This window comes from Balaenoptera musculus, chromosome 16, assembly GCF_009873245.2.
Source record: "Balaenoptera musculus isolate JJ_BM4_2016_0621 chromosome 16, mBalMus1.pri.v3, whole genome shotgun sequence".
NCBI lineage: Eukaryota > Metazoa > Chordata > Mammalia > Artiodactyla > Balaenopteridae > Balaenoptera > Balaenoptera musculus.
Window position 1 is genome coordinate 38905706 of NC_045800.1, and position 16638 is coordinate 38922343.

The 16638-nt window shown below is 42.7% G+C and overlaps 1 protein-coding gene across 5 annotated transcripts in view; it reads right to left on the reverse strand.

Moving 5' to 3' along the window:
* The window catches only part of PAPSS2 (3'-phosphoadenosine 5'-phosphosulfate synthase 2), a 79655-nt gene extending 64122 nt beyond the window's left edge, over nucleotides 1–15533 (reverse strand). For 3 of the 5 annotated variants that reach the window (XM_036828486.1, XM_036828487.1, XM_036828485.1), the window contains exon 1: nucleotides 15338–15532. In XM_036828486.1, coding sequence (XP_036684381.1) covers nucleotides 15338–15367 — 30 coding nt within the window. In that variant the 5' untranslated portion in view covers nucleotides 15368–15532. Of the gene's footprint in view, nucleotides 1–15337 lie in introns of all 5 variants that reach the window. The other 2 variants (XM_036828484.1, XM_036828488.1) reach the window with 2 other exon arrangements.
* Nucleotides 15534–16638: the final 1105 nt, after the last annotated feature.

Here is a 16638-nt window from a genome sequence, read left to right on the forward strand (position 1 = left end):
GGCAGATGGTTATAAATTAATTTGATTCATTCTTAGTAAATTCAGATGATAAGTATGAAATATATAAACGGACAGCATTTCTGCCCATGAGGTACTTATATATTTTTCCTAGAAATGTTAGAGTTACACTGACAAATCACAATGGAAAGGCAGGCTGATTTTTGGAGAGTTCTTCCAATGTGGGTCTTTAATATTCAAGGCCATCAAATGTGGCAAGGGAATCTTTTTAGATTTATTCCCGTTGGAACGTGCCAGGTTCAACAGTAAGATCTGGAGACTTACATTATCAAGAATCACAAGCTACTTACAAAAACAAGCCACTCTCTTAATTGTGATTTAGGAATGGGGCAAATTTCCAGGGATAAGTTGTCACCACAGCCAGGAACAACTGACTAAGAAAGAATGATCTCCAGGTTTTTCCAGAAAGCTGTCTGTTCATTAGGTAATGTTAAAATAGGACAAGGGTGGCAAGCTTTTAAACATTCCAGCTGTAATATTTAATTTTAAATATTCTGTGAGGAATGCAGCCATCCCAGAAGTCTGCGTTAGCTGGTAAATGGCCTAGCGTTTTTGAAAAAAAAAATCTGAAAAGAGCAAATAGCATTCTGAAGTAGAGAAAACCCATTTGTTACTAGCTAGCTGGAGGTCCTCAGGCATGTCACAATGCCCCACATTTGTAGAGGGAAGGAATTAAGCTAGGCAGTGGTTCTCAAGGCAGGCAGAACCGAGGAACCTCTTACCCAGCTTTTAAAGAACCCCACACAGACCAATTCAATCAGATTCTTGGGAGTGGTGTCCAGGCATCAATATTTTGTAAAGTGTAGCAGGGTTGAGAAACACCAGACTAGATAATCGCTAAGGTCCCACCCAGATCTCAATAAATGAAGGGGAGAATTCAGAATACTGGCACAAGAAATGGAACTCAAAAAAACATAAAAGCCGTCCAAGTGTAAAGCAAATCCTAACCAGGGGTGTACAACACACAAATATCAGCAGAGAATGATATTCTCACATGAACTGTGGCTCCATGAACAAAAAAATATGCTTGATTAGTAAAGACAACATCAATAAAAACATTCAAGGCACAGAACATGAAAGGTATTATGTCATTAACATCTGGTGGTACTGGTACTTTTTATCCAATTCCAAATTTATGACATACATACATATCAAGCTCTGACCATTCAAAGACTCAAAGCTCTTTTCAATAGAAATTAAAAATCAAACAGTGTGAAGTGGTAGGTTTTTAATTTCTCACTGAAAAACATCAAGAGTTGATATGGCAAAAGCCAAGAGATTATTTTATGAAGACATGTGCATTCCTTGCTTTTTGGATGAAAGAGATAATGCTAAATGATAACAGCCAGAATCAATACTATGACTAAGATTATGACTAAGCACCGTAGGTTGATTCTTAGAAGTGATTCATTTGAACTGGGCCTCAGAAAATAAAACAAAATAAAAACCCTCCCTCATGTGACCTTCTATCTTGGATTTTAGCCAATAGGGCCTGAGTTCTTAAACTGCATATTAGACATGGGCCTTGTCTGGGCATCTGTGAACCCTCTGGAACTGCCTGTAAAAACTGTGTGTGTGGGCCTGCGTGGGTGTACCCATGCACAGAGCTTTCTTAACCTTTTTTGAGTCAAGAACTCCTTTGGTAGCCTATGGACCCCTTCTCAGAAAAATGTTTTTAAATGCATAAAATAAAACACAAAGGACTGCAAAGAAAAAAAATGAATTAGTTATCAAAATGGTTTTTTAAAATTACAGGACAGTAATAAATGTCCTTCTTTATCAGCATATTAAATAACAAGATCCTGATGTTTAGGTAGACAGCTATAGTAATCATCTTAATTTCGAAGTAATAAAGAACACAGTTATTTTCATGACATCAGCAATATCGGCAACAACTTACATGATATGAAAATATCTGTAACTTCTATTGCTGATATAATCACAGGTACTGTTAATACTGCTATGATTTGTTGTCTGTGATCATCATTGAAGGAAGTGAGACTTTTCTATTATAGGTTATAAAAATAATTTCCCCATCCAAGTTCACAACCCTCCTAAATCCTCTGGACTCCAGATGAAGAACTTCTGATCTATATCTTTATCCACCTTGAGGGGGTTTGATGATAAGCCTCCAGCAAGGATAGAACATTAGACCACAAAGCACTTAACAAGCATTGCAAGGATTGGTTTCCATAAGGTCCTGCAGACACAGAGCCCTGGAAAGTCACAAAACAGTAGGGAAAAGGTGAAGGGCTCTCTGAGGTGGGACCGTAAGGAATGCTCTGTGAGTTTCTGGAGCTAAAGTTCAAATGCATCTTATTTTTAATTTAATATATGTTTTAATGTCCTGCATAGTTCCTAAAACATGTACAGTGACTTACAGGATCCATAAAGCACAGCAAAAGCTCACTTCTGAGTGGATGAGAAAAAGAAAAAACAACATAAGGGGCATAAAGTGAAATGATACCAAGCACGAAGCTGGTGCAAAAATAGAAAGTGAGCCACAAATTTGCTTCCGAGCTTTTTGGCAAAAATAAAGCTGCACAGTCACAGAATGCACAGTTTCCAAAGGATTACACACACACAGACACACACACACACACACACACACACACACACACAAATCCTCAGAAAAAATACAGCCTTTCTGGTACTAAGACTGAAGACGTATTTCTCCCATGGATCTTTATAAAGAGAATATCATGCGTTGTAATTAATGAACAATATCTTCAATAATATCATTAAAAGAGACATAACAATGAGTTCCCTAGAACTTTTTAAAAAATAATGTTTTTTTAAAACAAAACAATGGCAATACACCAAACACAATTCAACTGGGGGCTCATGAAGTAGAGCTGGGTACTCAGCTTTCTGAAGTCAGATGTGAGTGATGTGCTGACAGGCCATTGACCTAAGTCAGTCGGAACTGAACACTGGCCCCCCATTGTCAAAAGCAGGAGGTGGCGCACTTTTCTTAGAGAGGCGGATAATAAATATTTTCAGCTTTACAGGCCATACAGTCTATTGCAAATACTCATCTCTGCAGTGAAAGCAGCCACAACATGTAAATAAATGGGCATCACTGTGTTCTAATAAGCTTTATTTATGGACACTGAAATTTGAATTTCATACACTTTTCACATGTTGTGAGATATAATTCTTCCTTTGATTTTTCACTCAACCATTTAAAAACCATTCTTAGCTTACAGGTTATACCAAAACAGGGTGGGGGCTGGATTTGGCCACAGGACATAATTTCTTAACACCTGGTCTACAGGATCAAGTTTTCTCCAGATATCTCCTTGACTCTTGTATCCTTCTCTTTCCTCAAGCCTCTGTCTAAATCAGCTTTTTAAGGTAATAACTCCGTCTATACTTTATATGCAACTATACACAGATCCAAGCAGGGTGCTATCATGGAGACAGACATGGCTTCAGAATTCGTATGTCCCATGGAAATACGAAGGTAATCCAGCATGAATTAGCAGCAAAGAAATGGTTTAGTTTCCAGTCTCCTCATTAAAATAAACATACAGGGGGCTTCCCTGGTGGCGCAGTGGTTAAGAATCTGCCTGCCAATGCAGGGGACACGGGTTCGTGCCCTGGTCTGGGAAGATCCCACATGCCGCGGAGCAACTGGGCCCGTGAGCCACAATTACTGAGCCTGCGCGTCTGGAGCCTGTGCTCCGCAACAAGAGAGGCCGCGATAGTGAGAGGCCCGCGCACCGCGATGAAGAGCGGCCCCCGCTTGCCACAACTAGAGAAAGCCCTCGCACAGAAACGAAGACCCAACACAGCCATAAAATAAATAAAAATAAATAAATTTAAAAAGTAAATAAATAAAAAAATAAACATACAGACACAACACCAAAAAAATGGTAATAAAATTTGAATACACAACCTTCTCTATTTCAAGGATCACGTGCTATATTTTTAGAAGCATATAAAAAAGTGGGTATAATTAGCTGAATCACTTAATTCATGTATTGTAGTGTTCACAGCACTAGATGTCCCAATGAAAATGAGACCATATGGTGTTTCACAGCACACAATTAACTTGGTACAATCCCAATAAGAAAGCCTTCATTCCAAATATCATTCAGGTGTCCCTGAGCTTCTGTCTGCTTGGAGACAAAACAAAGAACTAGGCCACTGAACTTGGCAAACTTGGGTTGTCTCTACTATTATATGGGCTCACCAGAAGGCGTAGGGAATTTATCCCATCTCTTTATTTTAGTAAAGATTTGTAATCCTTACACCCACCCATTCTAGAGAGCGGCTAGGATAATTAATAAGAATTTATGAATAAGCCTTGATGAGTATGATGAAAGAAAGGTATTAATGCAGACCCAGAGGAACCCTGCTATAATTCAGGGAGGGGGCAATTGCCCTCATGGAAACACAATACACATCAAATCAAGTCTCCTAGAAATGTGTAACTGCCTTCAGAAGATGCTCTAAACCACACAATTATAGTGTTCAGCACAGGTCTTAGCTGCCTTTCTAAACACCAGCCCTGTAAGTGCTCCACTGAAGGCTGTGTTTCATTACCTCTGTGTATTTTCTTCATATTCTTTTGCAATTGGTTCTGGTAATGAGGCTGTGTATATGACACAGGCTCCTTGAACCATGAAAGATTAAAATTCTGTGCTGAGCTGTGGAAATGTCCATGAAACCTCTAGTACATCCAGAGAACAGGCCCGTAGCTTGTGGGGCTTTGGGAACTTGTAACTCATGAATGCTTGACTGTGCAGCGCCCACATAATGAACAAGGCCAAGTCTAGAGTTACATGTTAAGTCACTGCAATTACTTCTAAGGACACTTTTTCTTGGGTATATGCATTCACCCACTAGAACACTGAAGCTTTGTATTATTAAGGTGAAATGTTGGGTTCGATTCCAAACACTACCGTTCCTAAAATTGGCCGCAAAGTGTCAGCCAAACTAACATTTATTGCCTTTTAATGGCATTTGCTCAAATCCACATCTTCTAAAGATTATATACAACATTCCAAAAAGCACCTGAGGAAAATCCCTTTCAAAGCGACCACTTAATCTTTTCAGTTTCTTCACTGCGTTAATCTGCATCCACAAAGTTTAAATGTATGTTTCAATCATCAGAATAACCTTCATTTTGACAGTTGTAGTATCCATGACATCTATTACATTAACGAATGAAAAAAAAAAAGAATCATTGAAAACATGGCGTTCGAATTTAGGAGGGAGTCAGCTCTGCCACTCACACTTATGCATCCTAAGGCGAGTTATTTAATCTCAATAAGCCTTACTGTTCTCAATTATAAAATGTGGATAAGAACATCAACTACTCCATGGGTTACTGTGAGGAGGAGATGAGTTACTGTATGGGAAGTCCCCGAATAAATGCTTGTTCCCTTCCCCTATCTAAGGAACTCAACTGGATCAACAAGGTACCTTCCTCAACCTTGAGGGAGACTCTTAACCTAATCAAGAATGAACATCACAATGTGATGTTTAAAGGACTTACTAAACCCGAGCCTCAACACTGAGAAGAAAATGAGAGAAGCCAGGTGTTTATGATGACCCAGATTCTTCCATTCACTGAATGGCTAACTAAGCAGAGGCAACACATCCTTTTAACAGAATTTTGTACACAAGGTGTCTCACACTGTGAAAGCATGGATTCTGTGATTTAATTTCTCTACTGTCACTACTACTCCCTTCATTTAAATAAGGTAACCTCTCTATGAAAGGACTTCGATCTCAGGCCCTACAACTACACGCAGCCAACGCCACTCTTCTCCCCTTGAGCGTGGGCTCCGGCCTTTTACACAGTGGTCTCCTGGGAATCAGAATCCAGGTCTTCCTAGTGGCTGTCAATGAGGCTATGGCCAAGGATTGCTGAAAACTTAGACTTTCCCGACCTATGATGACAGAATGAGACAAACTCCCCAAATGTTTCTTCCAAACGTCATGGAAAGCGCCATTTAGGATCTCACAATTTCCAGGCACTCCTCATTGGTCCCCAGTGAAATGGAAGCATTATCTGGTTGCCAACATCCTTAAGCCTTGACTTCCAGGTAGGTCAAATTTTTATTTTGTGAAAAACACATGGGTGGCCTGGTTTCCTTTTCTCATTGACAAATCACTGTTACAACTTGTCTCAAGTATTAGCAGCTTTAGTGGAAACAAATCATTCTGTTCACATTTGTTGAATACTGACCTAGTGGTAAAACTAGGCAATAAAAACTATTACCCCTACTTGTTGAGTCTGAGCACAAAGAAAATTTATTTTCCAATTATTCACTTTATGTCACCATAAAGAAAGAAACGTGTGTGATGGCAAGGGTAACGTGCATTTGCAAGTGTATGCCACTTACTCTTTATACAAAAGTGCTAGGGAATGTCTCAATAGAATTCTTTATTATTATCTTGAGATATCAGCAGTAGGCAGCTGCCAAAATATTTTACAAATGAAGCAGTAATATATTACTAGTTGCCCAATCCTGCTGTGTTTGCTACTTGGCGTTTGTCTCATTCCCTCCATGAAATAAACAACTTATTAACTACAGAGGAGCTAATAAGATTTTAGCTTCTCCTGTGGGGAACTCTCTAAAGATTTACTTCAGTTAAATGAGTTCCCTCCTGACTATTTGTTCACAAACTTGCTTCAGGAGATGGTGAGGACTAAATGAGTTAATGCACAGGCAGGCTCTGGAAACAGTGCCTGCCACATCAGAAGTTCTCAATGCAGATGGTAAACAAGTCACAACAGAGTGGGAATTTTCTAACAAAACAAGCTCTAAAAATCGAAACTCCTGATAAATATGCGAATCCCATAGTCGGAATTGTAATCTCTATGTTTTATTAGATCTCTTCTTAGTCAAATGGCTAAACACAGTAGATGAATGCAAATTTTTTAATTTTATTTTTTAGTAACTACTCAAAACATTGTTGTATTAGTGACACAATGGCCCAAGAGCTGTACTTATTCATATAATTCAGGAAAAGACTCTATTGGAACTCAGCAATTAGGTAGATTTAGTTGGCAGGACCACACAATTATTGTGATCGACTTCATGGTACTTCATGAACTTAGGAAACAATGAAAATGAATGGATTTAGAGATAAAAATGGAAATTCCGAGAACTACAACAAGAACTGAGACCTTAATGTGTAACTGAACTTGCCCCAACTTTTGCCAAATACAGTTTTATCTGTATTGCACACTATGCAATCATTATTATCTTTTTTCTTGTTTTTGATAAAACAAACTGTTTGAGAAGGTTTACGGAAGAGTATGTGAGGTTGGGGAGTTTGGGGGTGGGGTATGAGTTGAATTTTCTAAAGAGAAACAGACTGGCCCATGAAAAATATTTCAAAATGGTAAAGTTACATTTTTCAAACACTGCTCTCCGGTGCGTGTTTTCTATCTCCAGAATACCACAACAAGACGCTAAAGCTAAATCGAAGTGTAACTGTGGGGCTTCCCTGGTAGCGCAGTGGTTAAGAATCCGCCTGCCAATGCAGTGGACACGGGTGTGAGCCCTGGCCTGGGAAGATCCCACATGCCGCAGAGCAGCTAAACCCGTGCGCCACAACTACGGAGCCTGAGCTCTAGAGCCTGCGAGCCACAACTACTGAGCCCACGTGCCACAACTACTGAAGCCTGCGCGCCTGGAGCCCGTGCTCCGCAACAAGAGAAGCCATGACAATGAGAAGCCCGCGCACCGCAACGAAGAGTAGCCCCCGCTCACCGCAACTAGAGAAAGCCTGCGCACAGCATTGAAGACCCAGCACAGCCAAAAATAAATAAATAAATAAATTTATAAAAAAAAAAAGTGTAACTGTGACTCTCTGATAACCAACTTGGGAATGTTGTGTTTTTTTTTAATTTATGGAAACTATTTCCCAGTATGTAAAAGAAAAAACAAAGCTATAGAAAATGGGTAGGGCCTCTTTCAAAGGGCACACAATAAAAAGAAAAGTGCTAGGCCTGTAGTTAGGTGCTCAGAGTTCCAGCTCAGTGGTGGTTATCACCAACCAGCTGGCCAGGAAGATGGTCGTGGGCCTTAGCAAAGCTCTGAAATACTGTGTAACAACTTGAACGGCTTGAACATGCGTTCTTAATTTTCCTTACAGAAGTAAAGTGCTAGGGTTCTTCAAAAAATACATTTTTAAAGTAGGAACAGCCTGAATAAAAAGTAAATAATTTAAATTTCTAATTTAGTAGAAAAAAAAAGGGATTTTAAAAAATGTATGAAAAATCAGTTGGAAATTTTATTGCTTTTGGCCCAAGGCCACTGTAATACTGACTGGGCAGAAGGTTGAAAGAATATACAAGTTGTGGGTGGGGTGTTGCAGTTAGAAACAGTAAACGCTATGTTCTGAATAGTTTAAAGACAGTGTTTGAATGGCCTAAAAAACTATAATTAAAGAACATAAGGCTGGGGACTTCCCTGGTGGCGCAGTGGTTAAGAATCCGCCTGCCAATGCAGGGGACATGGGTTCGAGCCCTGGTCTGGGAAGATCCCACATGCCGCGGAGCAACTAAGCCTGTGCGCCACAACTACTGAGCCTGCACTCTAGAGCCCGCGTGCCACAGCTACTGAGCCCGCGTGCCACAACTACTGAAGCCCGCGTGCCTAGAGCCCATGCTCCGCAACAAGAGAAGCCACCACAATGAGAAGCCCCCGCACTGCAACGAAGAGTAGCCCCCGCTCACCACAACTAGAGAAAGCCCGCACGCAGCAACGAAGACCCAATGCAGCCAAACATAAATAAATAAGTAAATTTAAAAAAAAAAAGAATATAAGGGTTTGGTAGCTCTAGTAAACTATGGAAACGAAAGGTCCTGGTTGGGTCATTCAAAAAATATTTGTTGAGTGAATGAAGTGAACAAATACGTAAGTGAGGATCTGACACGAACTAAAAAAGGAAAAGTTTTTAGAGCTCTTAAAGGAAAACAAAATAATATACAATGGAATCACAGCAGAGGACGAAAAAGTTAATTCAGGTTTTTAACAGTAGGAAATATATAAAAATAAAAATCATCACCAACATCTTAGTTGCCTATTTTGCTAAAAGTTGAGAAAGCATGAATAATCCACAAATAAATGATTGGGGAGGGTATAGATGAATGAAGTAATGGGGATAAAATCTCAGACTACACTGTAGGTGGTTTAAGTCTCCAAGCAAAGTCTGCAAATAATTTTTCAAGCCCACACTCAGCACGCTTTAAAAAGGAAAAAAAAGTAATGGTAATATTAGACTGGACATAGATGCTTGGTGGATAAAAATCCATATTTTTATAACAAACCATATAAAGATGTTAACTAGATATTTAAAGCAAATATTAACCTAGCATAGAAATGATCACTTTTAATGATGTAGCATTTGATATATTTATGTAACTGTTTTAGAAAAGCTTGATAACAGGTCACATTTTTTTTTGCCAAAATTTAATATTTGGTGCTAGACAGATATTAGATTGAGCTTGCCATGTTTATGCTGCACACATGTTTTCACAATACCAGTAATAGCAAAATCAACTTCAGGAGTAAATGTGAAATACAGAAAGAGCTGCTGATTAGATTTTAAAGGAAGTCACACCAGCCAACCGATGAAAGTCACTTTACACACCATGTGTTATCAGAGGCAAGTTAGATTTTAAGTTTTAATACAACGGCTCTTTTGCAGAGAGAAAAAAAATATTTCCATCTTGTGTGCCAACTTATTCTAAACTGAAAAAAAATTATTTGGTGATCAAAAGGCAGGAAAGAGGATCAATAAGACCACATTTGTCACGAATCCAATGTTAATGTTAATTAACCTTTCTGAAAAAGTTCTGTTTAATATTTATTAGAAGCAAAGGGAGCTTAGCTGCCAGTGGGAGTCTGAGAAGGGGAGTGGTGTTCTGGGCCTGGTGCTGGGCTTGGGGTGAGAGGAGCCAAATGGCTTTGGGGACTCTGAAAGCAGGGGGCACTGGGTGTGCTGTTGATCCTCAACAGATCCCAAGGGAGAGGAAGCAGAGACAGACTCCAGCAGCCCCTCGAGCCCCTCAGAGTCCCAGCATGGTCACACCAGAGCAGAAGCACAGTTCCCACCCTTCTGGGAGTAGGGGGGCAACGTCAAAGATCTTAGACAGACCAGCCGAATTTCCCCCCGAGTTGTGCTGGAGCAGCACAGTGACCTCAGTGTACCCACGAGAGCATGGGAGAAGCAAGGAAAGGTGCTGACACTGAAGGAGCTTTCAGACAGGAATGCACTTGAACTGGACCAACACTAAGGATGAGACAGGACAACGCACATCTCTATGGATGCCTGTAAGGCAGAGGCCGCAAGACAAGGTGAGCACTGCTCACCTCCCCCCACCCCCACCAGCCCAGACCTTAGCACTTTGTAGGGAAAAAGGGATTAAATTAAATATTTCTGACTAGCAATCTGACTTAAGTTTACTTGTTCTTAAAGTACTCCTTTTGTAAGAATGTTATAGGTATAATAAGGGAAAGGTATGATATGAAATGTTAATGATCCACAGGAATCAAGAAAAGGCAGAGATTTTTTGCTTCCAGCAATGATGGTCTAGGTTATACAGTCCAATCCTTCATAAAAACAAATTTAAAGTGCAGGCTATAATATGCAATAATCTAATTAGAAACATCAAATACCCGAGAAGGTAGTAAGGAACTACCAGGCCAAAATCTGCGGGAAAGCAAGAACCTAAGAGGTAAGCAAGCAGGGAGGCACTTTTGCCCTGATAGGGGCAGATGTGCATGGATTTTGACAGCCTCACGGGGGAGGTGAAACAGAAATCGAAGCCTAGAACGTACCCAAGTGGGGAGAATACAAAGGCTTTTGTCTACACTAAGCTGAGTTTCCCAAGAGTCACCCCCTAAAAATAAGAGTGAACCAGAATTAACCCACTTCCCACTCCGAAAGACTGCAGGGACAATGGCCTTGACATGGAAAGTGTACATAAGGAGGCACAGGGGGGCAGTCCGTGAGGACTTGTACTCACCAGCTGGTCCCTGTGTGCAAAACTGCAGCTCAAATTCACATCACCTGGGTGGTCTAAAAATCTTTAAGTGGTAAGTTTAGGTCAAAGTGGTGCCAGACTAGTAGTGCCACCAGGCACCTGGCAGAAACAAAAGCAAATCCTCCAGGGGGTTGGCGGGGTGGGGGGAAGGCCATTCATCCTAAGCCTCAAAGAATCCCTACAGGTAATTTTTCAGTGGTAATGATGAATATCCAGGCAAAAATAAGCAAGCACACAAGAGCAGACAGGTAAGAGGGGAGTGGGGGAAATCTAAGCAAAGTAGAGATGCTAAAAACAAATTCATTCACTAATGAATTCTGCAGCCTTTTACGCAAAAAATATTTATGGAGCACCTACTCAGTGCCAGGCTCTATGCAAAGTTGCTGGGGATAGGTGCCATTTCACCTGTCGGATAAGCAAATCACCTAAGGGATGAAAGGTTAGTTGAAATGCCATTATATTTATGTTTATTTACTTTTAGTTTCTGTGTTTTCCAGAGACTTCCAAACACAAAGATGAGTGCCCATTACTATTTAGTGACAGGTTTTGAAATAAACAGTAATCTCCTAGGACTGAAATTGACATCACTGATTCCTTTCTCAGACTCTCATTCCCTAAAGGTTCCATGTTTGAGTTCAGCCTAATTATCCCCTAAGCAAACCAGAGAGCCACATGCATTAACAGGAAGACAAAGTGCTGAAAGATAAAGATAACTATCTCAGAGATAAAAAAACTCAGAGTTAATGATATTTATCTTTAAAGGTAAAAGTGCAAAGAGATGATCATGGAATAACAGCATGAATCAGGCAACATTAATTTTAAGATAGATCTGGAAACAGTTGAAGGCACAGGAAGGGTGAAGAGAAATTAGTCTAAAATTAACTTATATATAGATTGCCTTTCTTGGCCAAGGTTGTTGGCAAAACCTTGCTGATTATTTGGGTTACTCTGGTACATCCACACTAATTATCAACCTTTGTCTTCTATTCAGCTTTTTACAATTAGAATTCAAATCATCACCTCTATCCTTCTGTATTTGTTTGCTTTTATTAAATATTCTTATGGTTGTTGTTTACTGAGCCTTTGGAATGGTCTGACCTGTGCTTTCTTCTCCTTGCTGGGCAAACCAAGAGAGTGTGGTGTAATAAAAATAATAACAGTAGCAACTGCATATGGGCCTAGAATTGAGCAAGACAGTTTTTAGGAGTTACTTACTCCTCACAACAGTTGTAAGGGGTAAGTCATTACAGACGAGGAAATTTATGGGCCAGAGAAATAGAGGGAGCAGGAGCCGGGGCTTCAAAGTTGGACAAACTTGAATTTAAATCCTGACCTGCTCCTGGCATTTCTCCTCCCCTAGAGGTGAGGCTCGGTTTTCTGGGGTGAAGCCTGCTGTGAGGATGAAATGAAATACTGCACAGCTTAGGGCCAGGACTCTGGGAAGCACTTGTTTTTCCTTCCTTCCAATGGTTGCTCATCTGGAAATTCATGTCTTGCCTTACACAGCATCTTCAAATAGTTTTAAAAGTAGCTACCTCCAGGAAAATAATAGAATATTGTACAGAGTTTTTAAAATAATAAAAAGGTGGATAATCACTTACATTTAGGGAGAGCTTTAACTTTTCAGTAGCCCTTCACTCCCTTCCAAACACTGGCTTGTTTGACCCTTTGGAAAATATTTTAATATCTCAGTTGACTTTTTTAGATTGGTTGTCTCCAGGACATAACATTGTCTGTGGGCCTTGAAAAATGCTAATCCAGGACATGATGCAAGAAGAAAGGACCAGGCCTTTGCCTTTCTTTCCAGTCCTCTGGCTGCAGTCTGCCTCCTTCCTTCTCCTGGGATCTATGTGTGTGTCGACGGGATGGGAGGTGGCCAGAGTTGGAAGTAAATCAAGGGTCGGAGGGAGGGCTGTGACACGTAGCTGTCTTTGGTTACCATGGTAAGGATGCCTAACACAGGAGGAATGTGCTACCTTCCCTTATAAAAGAAACTTTCCTTTTTTATTTTTCTCAAGCTTGTGAGAAAATCATCCTACCTTCTCACATTTAAACCAAAACTACCTACTCCTCTAACACTGGTCTGAACTGAAAGGCTATATTCATCCAGAGAGTGTGGCTAAAAAAACCCTGGGAAAGATGTATTCACCCCAGTATCCTGGCTGGCACACAGTAGGGGCTCAACAAATATTTGGAGTTACTGCAGTACCTGGGGTGTGAATTGACCATCCTCTGTTGACAATATAGAACATAATGTAATGATTTCTGCGAGTCCCTAAAAAGATCAGCCCAGCCTCACTTCCAGGAAACCTTCCTAGATCAGCAAGACTCACTTCTCAAATAATTGATTAGTTCAGAGGTCACACATGTGAACAGATTTTGCTTTGGCTTGCAAAGTTTCAAAACACATTTTGAGTTAACATTTAAAGCTTGAGAGATTTCATATGCATTTACAGCTGACTTGCTTTACCCAATAGTATCTATCCGCCCCTTTGGGGAACTTGTGCTGGTGCCCTGGATTATAATCATGTTGGCTAAATAAAAGTTCACAAGTCCTGCTAGCTGTTTCAGGTGTTAATTTCATCCTATGTAGAACACACACACACACACACACCTCCAAACAAAAAATAGAAGGTTCCAAATGTGTAAACACAAAAAGCAAACCCTCCGGCCCTCAAATTTCTCACTTTCTCTGTCTGTACAGTTGCCGCGATCAGTGTGTAAAACCCCTGTTTTCAAACCTTTCTCTTCACAGGCTCTTGCTGACTGGAGGCATGAAGGGGAAAGACCACCTGTCCCTTCATTACTAATGCTTGACAAAGCAACCCCATTGGGAAGGAATTCTTGATGCAAGCAAGGAGGTAAGAATTAAAACCTCACTGATATAAAAGGCCACTAAGTGCCACAGCAGGTTGTCATTTAGAAGATACCCTTGAGAATTTTACAGAAATTAATAAAATTAAATAGGAATAAAACATAAGTGATGTGCACTTAACAATATTTTCAAATATAATACTGAGAGTCTCTCCACTTTAAAATCGCTCCTATAAAAGGCAACTGGACCCCGACCATTCTGCCTTCTCAAGTTGATGCCACCTTCCCCCTGAATCTTCTTGCGGGTCCAGTGTGGTTCCCTGAAACCACAGAGCCCCCATTCCCTTCCCCTTGTTGCTGAAGTCCACACTTCTAGCCCCTGCATGGCCCCTCCACTCCCCTTCCCCCATTCATGTTTTTTTCACCTCTCCCGCCGCCTGCCACAAATACACCTCAAAGATATTTCAGTAATAAGTATTATATAATAATAGTAATAAACATTTATTTATTGATCACCTACTATGTGCCAAGCACAAGTCTAACTGAGAGAGGTCAGCGCATTCCCTAACCACCATAATCATCTGAGGCTTGTAGTGTGGTAGTGAAAAGGTGAGTGCTCAGCAGTCAGACTGCTGGCTGGGATCTGAACAAGGCTTGCAGACCACCCCTGGTGTGGCCCAAATGCTGGCTACAAGGCTGTTTCCGACTCTAAGAGTCTATGATCACTGTTACCATGTTTAAGGATGCAAAATTTATAGGAGCCCCTATCACTAAGTGGGAAAGGAACTTTTCGAGGAACCCTCTATTTCCCACAATGGGGATGGCCCAGATTAATTCTGGATAAAATTGAGCCTCCTCAGAGCAGTCCCCTCATCTCACTCCGCCAAGCTGAGGGGCCCCCCATGACTGAACTTGAGGTGCCACCCGATTCCAACAGGGAGCTGAATCAAGCGAGAGTCCTGCCAGTGTAGAAATGCAATTTCCTCCCTTACGTCTAGATGGTCGTAGTTTCCTTTATGAATGTCCGTCATGAAAGTCCAATCCAAGGAGTTTCCGTGGACAAAACCCCAATGACTGTCACTGACGTGTGCCCCGCGACCAAACCTGGCAGGACCGAGTTCCCTCAGCCCACCACCCGCTGGACCCGCGCGGAGCTCATTCAGAAGAAAAGACGGGTCTGGAAAAGCTCTTGGAGAATTAAGGAAATTTCCCATTTCTGGTCCTTTCTCTTAACTGGGACCCACTCTGCCAGGTCCGGAGGTCTGTCCCGGCCGTGACGACCCCACGGGGCGCAGGTTCCCAGAGGCGCGGGGCGGGAAGGGACTGCCCGGCAAGGGCTCTCCCGGGAGTCCCGGCCGAGCCTCGCCCTCCTGCTTCCCTCCTCCTCCTCTTCCTCCTCCCCGCGCCCCAGCCTCGGCGCCGGGGCTGCTCGCCTCCGAGCGTCCCGGGGTTGGAGCGGAGGAGCAAGGCAGGAGACTCGAAGCCTACCGTCTTCTGTTTCTTGACCCCGGACGACATGCTGGCTGGCTGCGGCGATGCCCGGCGCGCTGGAACTCGGAGCCCAGCTCCTGGGAGCGGAAGCGCTAGGACGCTCGGTGGCGGCGGCAGTGGCTACTGCCGGACTCCCGAGAAGGAGGTATAAAAAGGCTCCACAGACACGTCGCACTTCCCTTGACCAGCCCCCTCCTCCTACTCCTCCTCCCGCCGTGCTCCTCTCCGCCCCGTCGGCTCCGCCAGCAGCGCCCAACCCAGGGGACCCGGCCGCCTCCTGGGCGGGGTCCCGGGCCCGGCCCCCTACGCCCGGGAGCGGCTCCGCTAGCCCGGGTCGGAGGCAGGACCTTGCAGCCGGGGGCTCGGACGGACACGCCCCGCGTGCAGTCGGAGGTTAAGTTCGCTCTCTGCGTTCCCACTCCCGGTGGCTGCCTGAGCTTCCACCACCTCCCACCCCCCCGCCTCTCCAAGGAAGGCTTCCTGCCTCTGGGACCTGCTTGAAACCGCCAGGCTTGTCGGCATGGTCCTTAGTGGGCACCGATGCCCAGCTTGTCTTCATATGCAGTAATAACAGCGACGGTTAACATTTTTTGGTCCTCCCTCTGCACTCCGCTGACCTTTGCCTTAAGCCTCCTGCGCCCCCTGACCCAGGCATCGAGTCCTACTTTCTCCCATGAAGCAGTTGAGGCTTTCAGACTTTCTCAAGATTATCTTCCAAGTGAGGGGATTCAAACCCAGGCTGTCAGCCTCCACAGTCCAGGCTTTCTACACCAGCATCAGCATCGATGATGATTATGTTGATGATGATGATGAAGAAGAAGAAGAAGAAGAAGAAGAAGAAGAAGAAGAAGAAGAAGAAATCAGGAGGCGTAGCGCCTGCCTGCACCTTATGCGCCATTCAGGGGACTAAGGGGTTTACATGCATTCACGCCTTTGGAGCTCACAATATTTTCCTCCTGTTACAGATGGGCCAGCTGAGGCTCTGCTCCTACTCACAAAGTTGAGTAAGCAAGGCCAGCCCGGGAAAATGGTCAGTAGTAGCCCCGCCACTTGTTTCAGTCCTTCCCCCAAAGCATTCCTATAGTACTTCCGTGTGTTCAGCAACCAGGATGGGCCCTGAGGCGAAAAAGTAAGAGGAGGCACAAGTTGACAAGGCTTATGCACTACACCTTAGGGCTCCAAGGTTTTATCAGAGGGCAACTCTTTTAACTCAAATGTCTGGGACAAGCAAAAGTAAGGAAGGAGAAGCTCTGGTTAGTGACAGCACCTTGAGGGCAGTCACAAGGCCTCACACCCCT